Raw genomic sequence first — 9,202 nt, forward strand, 5'->3', positions numbered from 1 at the left:
GAGAAAGCAGCCCTTCGCCTGGAGAGTGTATATGGCACAATGTTACCCACTGTTAATAATAGGTTCACATTTTAGAAAACAATATTGAACTCAAAGTTGGACATCCCTGGATCCCATGACATACAGTAACCGATTCCATTGGCCACTCAATTCCTGATTTCTCTTACCTACACCTGTGGATGGTAATCAAGCTTTAGCTTTCACTCGTAAAATGGACACCAACTGCGCCATATGTTCTGATATGTCTACTTCTCATTCTATAACATGGTACCCATTATTTTCTTAGGCACTTAGGAGCTCTGAGTCTTTTTAGGTGTCCTTAGTACAGGACTTGTTTCGGTTCAACCTTACAGGATCTTGGTACTTGGCAGCAATGGAAGGCAGTAGTGTAACACAATAACAATTCACCCACCACCAGAGAGTAAGCTTTCCATGCTTGTGTCTTATTTGTTGGGTTCCAATAAACAAACTTTAAGAATGTCCTCCAAAGCTGAAAAGTCCTCATAATGCTCAGTGTATTTCATGCTATATAGAAGAGGTCAGTTAGATTTTGATAGCCAAGTTCAAAGTTTTTCAAAGACTATTATGATGTACTGGTGGACAGTAAAAGTGAAGTCTAATATGAGATATCAACAGATAAATTTAAATATATAGTAACCTTTTCTAGGTACACATAGTGTGTACTAAAAATATAATTGTAACCAGTGAACATGAAGCCCCAGACAACATCTAGGAATGACATAATGGTGGTTTAATGGTGGTTGTTTGAGATCTCTGCTGTATGTGTCTCTGCAGATAGGGATACTGTGAGAAATCCGGCCATTGTGATGTTCAAGTAGTGATTGCCTCCGATACGTTTTGATTAAATCCCCATGATGTTCAGAGAGCTGACCAAAGAGTTCTACCGTAGGTCGGACTGTTCATGTTATCAGTGGGGGATCCCCTTTGCCTTGGTGTTGACTCCAGTAAGGTTTCCATAACCATGATCGGTCAGAACCGAGTCAGGAGAAGTTTTCTGAACCATGTAAAGTTTCGTTTCTGGTGATAATTCATGGTTTAGAATTGCCTGGAATAAACAACAGCATTTAGATTACCAAAGGGATTCAGAACTGGTTACTCTGGACCAATGACATTGGAGGAGTGTTATGTTTAACGAGTTATATGTTGAGGAGCAACATCTAGTGATAGAACCTTCTTTAAGATATTAAAAGGTCCATTGTGTATGCCTAAGTTAATTTATCACTTTTTCCCAATATGCCCTTCTGTCATTTCATTGCCAAGTCTAGATATTAATAAAATGAATATATTTGATACCTGGAGACACCCCAGGCACCCCCATGCATTATAAAACACGGTAAGAATTATTAGGGTCACTCACCAGTTTCTCTTCCTTTGCAGGTGGACTACGCAGAAAGATGCAGAGCGGACAGTAGACAATGTTTAGCACTCCGATGATCACCATTAACCAGGGAAACCCCATGACCTTTGCAATAGCGCCAGCGGTGGAAGGACCTGGTGGGCAAAAGGATGAGATTTAAAGGTTGAAATAATATGCCCGGTCCTGACATCCTTTACTAGGTTGAGGGGTAGTTCCACAGCATGTAGTAAACGCTCAAAAAAGCCTTTTGGTGACGTTCCAAACTAGTAAATTTAGTACACACGCATCTGCACAATATATGAGCAAATCTGTGCTTCATGGAGTTTGTTTTGCTCTTTTCTTACACTTTCTTACAAGTTTCAACACTTCTATACATTATATTTTGCAACAATAGCTTTGTTGGCCCTTTAAAATGCATTATTAAATCAGAGAGTTTTTTTTTTAAACTCCTTATTGCGCCTATGGACGTACTATTACGTACAAAGAAATGTTTTAAGAGGACCCATAGCACTAATAACTATTGTGTTTTTCTATGGTTTCAAAAGAAGGTCCTACCTGCCCCGGCTAAACCAACATAATAATTCGAGTGGCTGCAGCAAACATGGAAAGGGGCAATCATGGATTAACAAATAAGCTCCAGACATAGGGTGGGAAAAGCCCTCAGTCATAAAGGGGTTCTAGTCATCTCAGCAAATAACATATGCATTATCCAGGGTCAGCTCACCCACTATAGTGTAAGCAACAGTACGGTCTTTTAATACAAATAATGGGTAATTTCAAAGGGCCAGAAGAACACTTTTTGTTTTAGAGAGTGCAGTGAGGTGTGTGGCTTGGGGAGGGCTTCACTTTGTGAGCTATTGATAAGATAGTGACAGAACGGAATACTTGTTTACCGCCACAATGAATGGTGACAGCATCAAAGTACTGTCTTCACTTTTAGTAAATAGAAATGATTGTGAATTATACGGCATGGGTAACAGTAAATGTCTGCATGCAGGAATTCTGAATTTATACAAAAAGAAAATGCCTTTTTTCCCCCCCAGCATGGCTCAAATGTAGATAAAACATTTCACCAGACGATACCTGGAAACCTCCTTACCCAATGCAAACCCGAAGCAGAGTGCCATGTCAGATATGGCATAGATCCCTCCATACACAGAATTGTGACGCAAATCTACCAAATGCCCCATGATGGGTATTATGGAGGAGTCTACCATCCCCAGAGCAATGCCTATTCCAGCAGTGGGTCCAATGAGCCAGTATATATTGACCGCTAAAGGAACCTGGGGCAAAGGAACAAAAGAGAATGGGCTTAAAGGGGCAGTAGGTTAGAGGGAGTTCATTGGTGGCACTGAGTGTGATGTTAGAAGATGTACAATGTCTACAATGTGTGAAATTATTTTCAAGAGTGAACTCTAAACAAGATTACCATATTGTAATTTTAAAGGAAAATCCATCAGTGTCAGAAATGGACTTGGGACAAAAATCGGCCCTGGCACTTTAGGCCGGCTGGATACACATGGCGGGATACACATGGCGGGATACACATGGCCACTCTCTACATCCCCTTCATAGACCTTTGCATCTTGTGGTCTCATACATCTAGCAGGCCACCGCACACTAAAGTACTCCACAGGTGAAAATACAGGTAATTGGGAGGTACAAACCAGTACACTAGCCCACCAGTCTTTGTCTGATGTGTCCAACAGCCATACTGGACCTGGTCAGTATCCTCAGCCTTCCCTTTCTACGCTTGGCTCTATCCCTTTTGTTTGGTGGACCGTTAGCCTACTAGGCAGGGTTCAGTTAAATAGACCGGAGAAGAAATCGCTAAGAAGACTGTGCCTGGCCAGGCTAAGCGCCAAAACAAACAGGACGCATTTCCAAAAAAAACATCTTCAGCTATAGAGCACAGTCTTCTTAGTGGTTTCTTCTCCTGTCTATTTAATTAACCCTTGGTGGGGGCAGGTAGATTATTTTACTGCTTTTGAGATTGTCTATTTATTTATGTATTTATATTTGCATTTATTTGGTATATTATTTGTATTTAATACATATATATATATATATATATATATATATATATATATATATATTACTGTATATTGTATGTCATTTGTGTTTTTATTATATCAATTTGCTTGTGTATTTGTCTTTGTCTGTATTTTGTAAAATTATTTTATATTTATTTAAGCGCTGTCTTTTTGAGTCTTTTTTTTTGTCTTTATAGGTTTTCTCTATCCTTTGGAGAATCTGTATTTATCAAGACTAGCTGCTTTGTCTCTTATTGGTTACTATTTTCTTTATATTAGCCCTTATTTGCCTCTCTATATATGACTGGTAAATATAATTGATATAATTTCACTTTATACTACTTATCTATCTATTGTGGGGCTAGTATACAATACTCTTTTTTCCTGGTCACATTTGAGCGCTGTATTCTTTTGCTTTTTCTCTGCAAATAATAGTAGGTATACACTGTAATAGTATATACTGTAATAAGGAATATGTCACTGTATTAGACAGCATTAGTATGATATGATACATGCTCTTTGTGACCATGAATGTGTCGAGTACCCATTATATGCATGCCTGGACTGGTCATCTGGCACACCGGGCAACTGTCTGGTGGACCATAGGCCTTTGGCAACCCTTACTCCTGCTGGATATGTCAACAGCTGGTTGCTGGACTTAAAGTGCCAGGGCCGTCATGACTATACGTATGTTATATGTTAAAACATGAGCGTTTAGCAACATGCAGTATTATCACTCACACAGAGAAGACTGATTCCCACCAGGATCATTCCAAGCAGACAGCAGAGCCACCTGCAACAGGTAAAGCAGAATGGGGTCACCTCCACAGATCCTATAGAACAAGATCCTTCCTGGGGCTGGCTGAGGGAGTAGGGGGCAATTGCCCCTGAGGCAGCTCCAAAATGTATGTGTGTGTTGGCGCAAGTGTGTAAGAGTGTGCACTTGTGTTTGCGTGAGTGTGTAACTGTGTGTGTTAGAAGTAATGTGAGTTATCATGTGTGTAAATATGTTAGTTACTACGGGAGGTCAAGGGGCTGATGGGGCCTCTTGGCTTTACATGCCCCCTGGGCCAGAAGGTGCCGGCCCTCCACTGATCCTCCTCACCTCCACTGATGAGTAGTGAGCTGCCAGAAACTCACCTCCCCATCTTGTGTGCCAAGGTCCCGAAAAGATTAGTGCATAAAAGATATGAGATACTGGCCGGTAAAAAGGCTAGACCTGAGGGAAAAAGACGTATACCGTCATTATATTAAAAGCGGAAAGTGGGCATCAACATAATGGAGGTTTAATGGGTCAAGAATGAGACATCATTAATAACAGGTCAACTTAAAGCTCCTAATCATAAATCATGGCTTACTGGCTTCTACGTTCACCTTAGGTTTTAATGTTGTTAGATGGAGGCCACTAAGGAACATACCAAGTTGCCATTTTGAAGAGCACATGGTTTCCATCATCCAGATAGGCAGGGTGGGTTCCAACATGCTAACCGCCATATTAGCAATGAAGAGAGAGCCTAAGTGAGGAAAAAAGCTGCATATTTATTTACTATGACACGTCTACAGAGATGCTTCAATACAAAATAACAAAAGGGCAAACCGGAGATTGTTTTCCAACAATTTGAGAAGGCTGCGCATCTGGTTACAGGCTTGGGGCAGAAAGTTGAAAAGAGCATCACAAGAGTGGTGTTTGCACTGTTGTCAGAGTGCAAGTTATGCCACCATGACAGGAAGCACAATTGGAAGCTCAGTAGTCAATATTTTGCATGAAATTTTAAAACTCGGCTTATGCGTGAGACTTTTTTGTATTTTGCCCAGTAGAAGTGTCAACTATAATCACGAGATTGCATAATAGAGCAGAGCTGCACGACTCCAATCCATGTAGGCCCCAAACTTTGGATTTCTTGGGCACAGGTATCTCAATTAAAAATGTATTAGACTAAATGCTTTCAGGCAAGGATGCACAGACTCACTGGGCCTGTTCTGCAGCCCTCTAGGACTCGAGTTGTGCAGCCCTGCACTAGAAAGCTGCAGGTCGTCGAGTTAGTATAGAACTACCTGAATTATCAGAAAACTCAGAAAACTCTGGCTACACAAATCTGAGCTTTTATATGTTGGTAATGTTATCTTTGTACACTGTTTTTTTTTGTTGATTTACTTATCTATCTCTGATCTTATTTCAACCTTTCTATGCTTTGTTTAGCACATCCATTGTCTTCCCCAATACACCTTTGGATGCAATCTGTGTCGTTAGCCTAGTCACACTTTCTATGATTCTTCACATTCCCTAAGCTTTCCTACAAAAGGGATAATGAATTCCTGTCCCTGGTTTTCTGACAGAAGGAAATCTCTGGCACTGTAGCTTCTACGAAAGGTATTTTATTTTTTTCCTACAGGTATATCATGCGTATAAAGCACTAGACTGTTATTTTCGATTAGACACTTAATTGCAGCATTGGTGCTTTCCACCATAAAAGCTCTTCTGTTGAAGAACGCATGAACGAAGTCTTACCAGCAGCCACCAGAATGTAAGGGTCCTTCAGCAGTGTCAAGTATGGCGTTGGAGCAGTGCTCTAAAGACAAAAATACATTAAACAACTTAAAAAAAATATAAACATTTCTTTAAATTGTATTTTTTATTTTCCTGCCTCATTTTGGAGATCCTAGGATCAATACTTACGTCTGGAGAAATTTTTGAAGGTCTAAGAATAAACAGCTGAAGAGCTAAGTAGAAAAAAAAGAAGTAGACAATGACAATATGATATGTACTACACGTGTGTGTGTATGTGTGTGTGTGTGTGACAAACATCTGTCTTATCATTCACTACTAATGGCATTATATGTGTTCACATAATCAGTACTTTCTACAGTCATAAGGTGTTTTACTACCGACCTGAAACGCGGATTTGCAGGCTGTGAAATTTTAATGTTAAAAGAGAAGTGCTCTTCTAAAAACAACTTTTAATGCACCTATTGTGTGTATTATTATATGACTTAAAGCAGACTTCTTACCTCCATCCAGCAGAGCAAGGAATGCCAGGACCAGGAACGGAGAGGACTTTCCAACAAAATCATACATAACTGCACCAAATGGGGGACCCACTGCAGGGAAAAAGAGAGAGAAGAGATGGAACACACGAACTGGAGAAGATACCATCATTTATCATTTCCACTGTACTTACCTAGGACCCCTAAGGCCAAACCCCCCAGTGCTATTCCCATAGCTTGGCCTCTTTCAAAGTCATCAGTATATACATTTGCCAGCATCCCCAGACCTGAAACAAAGTATAACAAAATTAAATACTTCAAACATGGTTTTGTTCTATGGTCTTAACAAAGTTCTGTAATGGAACGGCAAAGTTGATCCACTTAATTATTCCCAATAAATTGCGACTCATTGCTTAGAAACCCCCAGAGTGTTCCTACATGTATTCATTGATAAAGGAGGTAAATATACCTTACCTGCAACAGTAGAGAAGGATGATCCTATTCCTTGTATCGCTCTGGCCACAAAAAGCAACGTGTAGCTCTCGGAGAAAGCAAACACTGAAATATAGACAGGCAACCCACTTCTAAAGCGTGTAGACAATTGTAAAGTGTGGTAGGACATGAACAAGAACCACTCATGCTTAATCATCAAATAAAATACATTTGCTATTGCCATGCTCTTTATGACAAGGGATATGACAGACATCGCTATAGGTTTTAGGGAAAACCTCTCCAAAAGAGGTAGTAGGTGACACCTCCAAGGCCAAGGTCAACCTTGATAAGGTCTTTCTCCTCATTCTGGTGAGAAGATTCACACTGCTATTTGAGTGACAGCATAATATTAATCCTCAAAAATCTGTCCATCCACGTGACAGATTGATACTTTATTCCTCATGAGGTAGGTAAATGAGGTCTCAAATATCGGTCAGTTCGCGCATGTCATTTGTAGTAAGCAAATCTAAAATCTACTCACTGATAGTCGATAGAAAAGTGACAATAAATCCACAAATCATTGGAATGGCGTAGCCAAGCCTGAGGAAAGAAGATACATTTTAGACAAAGCACTTTGGAATGAACACGCCCCCCCGCACATTTAAAATGATGATGTTTGCCCCAACCATGGACATACCTATTGGTTATCAGCCCAACTATGGGATTAACCAAGAGCTGGACGATGCCTTTGGAAGCGAAGAGTAGACCCACTTGGACATTCTCTTCCCGGAAGAAATTTGACCTGTTAATGCATGTCACGTCTGTAGGGAGACTTGGGGATTTATTCACGTCTCCTCTGCGGTCTGGACCATCCCAGGAGATGGTGGAGGTGACCAACAGGTTCGGAGCAGGGGAGGATGGGGTAGACAGGTTTTCATTCTTTAATTCCACATCATAAAGGAAACTTGGAATAATTGGAACTAAGAAAGAGATAAGTCAGTCATAGATGGGCATTCACACTATACATTATTATTTTACTATATGTATTCTTTATTCTAATGCATGATTACCTATACCTTGTCATATTATGCCCCAATGATCCATCATCCCATGCCAATTGACAAATAGTATACATTTTATGTCAACGCTAGATTTTTTTTTGGTAGAGATGATTGGATAACTGAGGTATAATGGATTGCAAGCTTTCAAGACTATCTAGGTCGCTTCTATATATACTCCAACGTGGCCATCTCACAATGCTCTTCAGCTCTGCACCACGAGGTGGCTTGTTGGGTAAGGCAGGCGGGCAAATAGATGAATAAATCAATTTACCTATAAGGTGTCAGCAAGTTCTGTAGCACTTTTTACAATTGGGGGGAGGCTATAGAATTGACAATATACAAATTGACAATAAGATTAAGTTTAAGTCAAACTGTTACAGAAGGAGATACCATACTTTCACGTGTGGATAGTCTTAAAGTAAGAAAAAAGAATACAAATAGAAGATGGATGTGGAGGAATTGTCTACATATTGATGTCAAATAAGGTTCCAAACGATCTTTCCACAACCTGTTGGCCATTCAAGTTGGCTGTTCTTCTCTTCGTGTATTCTGAAGCCCCCGGTGTACCTATAGGGCTCCCCAGGTTTGGAACTAGAATACACTCCTAGTAGGTGCCACCTGGGGGTTACTACTGCCTCAAATTCAAAGCAATTGTTCAAACTATGTTAGCTATCAGTAAAAATATGGAAATTTCCCCATGTGCAAAAGACCCAGAAAACATACCGACAACTGTGAAAAGCATGTTATCCAGCAGCAGAGCCACGAAAACCACCACCAGGACCAGCCTTCTGGATTTCCGCTTCTCATTCAGCCATTTGAACCACTCCAACATGGTGCTGGCGGCCGGCGTACCTAGAAAAGTATAGGAAGACAAAAAGGGTGCAAAGAACGAATCATAGCCCAAGTCTATTGCTTATTTGGGCTGCTTCTTGAAGACCCTGAATAATCCAAAATGCTATGGAGTGGGGGAAAGAGACCCTCAAGAAGCTACGGAGTGGGGGAAAGAGACCCTCAAGAAGCTACGGAGTGGGGGAAAGAGACCCTCAAGAAGCTACGGGGTGGGGGAAAGAGACAAACGAAAGGGGAAGATTCTGCAAAATTCCTCCATAATGTAAAGAGGGCACAGCTATCTCTTTTTTATTAAAACGCATCTGATAGCTGGAGTGTCCCTTGAAGTCTAAAGGTTCCGAGCTGCCAATCCAATTCCATTTGCCAAGTCCTAGGAGATTTGCCGTTTAGTAGATATTGGATGGATTTTTTATGAGCTACGAGATGACGCAAGAGCTGTCTCCGGTCCCCTTTGCTCACATCCT

The 9,202-nt window shown here is 40.6% G+C and overlaps 1 protein-coding gene across 1 annotated transcript; it reads right to left on the bottom strand.

Annotated features, from left to right (window-relative positions):
• Positions 1-732: 732 nt before the first annotated feature.
• On the bottom strand, positions 733-8,737 carry LOC128491228 (chromaffin granule amine transporter-like). The gene is made up of 14 exons (XM_053463501.1): positions 8,613-8,737; positions 7,526-7,808; positions 7,370-7,428; positions 6,871-6,954; positions 6,591-6,683; positions 6,421-6,510; positions 6,089-6,132; positions 5,921-5,981; positions 4,830-4,925; positions 4,552-4,630; positions 4,153-4,204; positions 2,478-2,661; positions 1,379-1,512; positions 733-1,066 (listed from the first exon to the last, which is right to left on the bottom strand). The coding sequence occupies exons 1-14, from the start codon at positions 8,719-8,721 to the stop codon at positions 929-931; spliced, it is 1,506 nt and encodes a 501-aa protein (XP_053319476.1). The 5' UTR covers positions 8,722-8,737; the 3' UTR covers positions 733-928.
• Between the last annotated feature and the right edge of the window lie 465 nt (positions 8,738-9,202).

The sequence above is a fragment of the Spea bombifrons genome, chromosome 4, assembly GCF_027358695.1.
Source record: "Spea bombifrons isolate aSpeBom1 chromosome 4, aSpeBom1.2.pri, whole genome shotgun sequence".
Lineage (NCBI taxonomy): Eukaryota > Metazoa > Chordata > Amphibia > Anura > Pelobatidae > Spea > Spea bombifrons.

Excerpts from the sequence above, each read along its gene's own strand:
- LOC128491228 (XM_053463501.1), bottom strand. The coding sequence starts at position 8,721 with ATGTTGGAGTGGTTCAAATGGCTGAATGAGAAGCGGAAATCCAGAAGG. Across the intron at positions 6,511-6,590 it reads TTTGGCCTTAGGGGTCCTAG|TGGGTCCCCCATTTGGTGCA; the intron begins GTAAGTACAGTG and ends TTTTCCCTGCAG. Across the intron at positions 1,067-1,378 it reads CTGCAAAGGAAGAGAAACTG|GCAATTCTAAACCATGAATT; the intron begins GTGAGTGACCCT and ends TGTTTATTCCAG.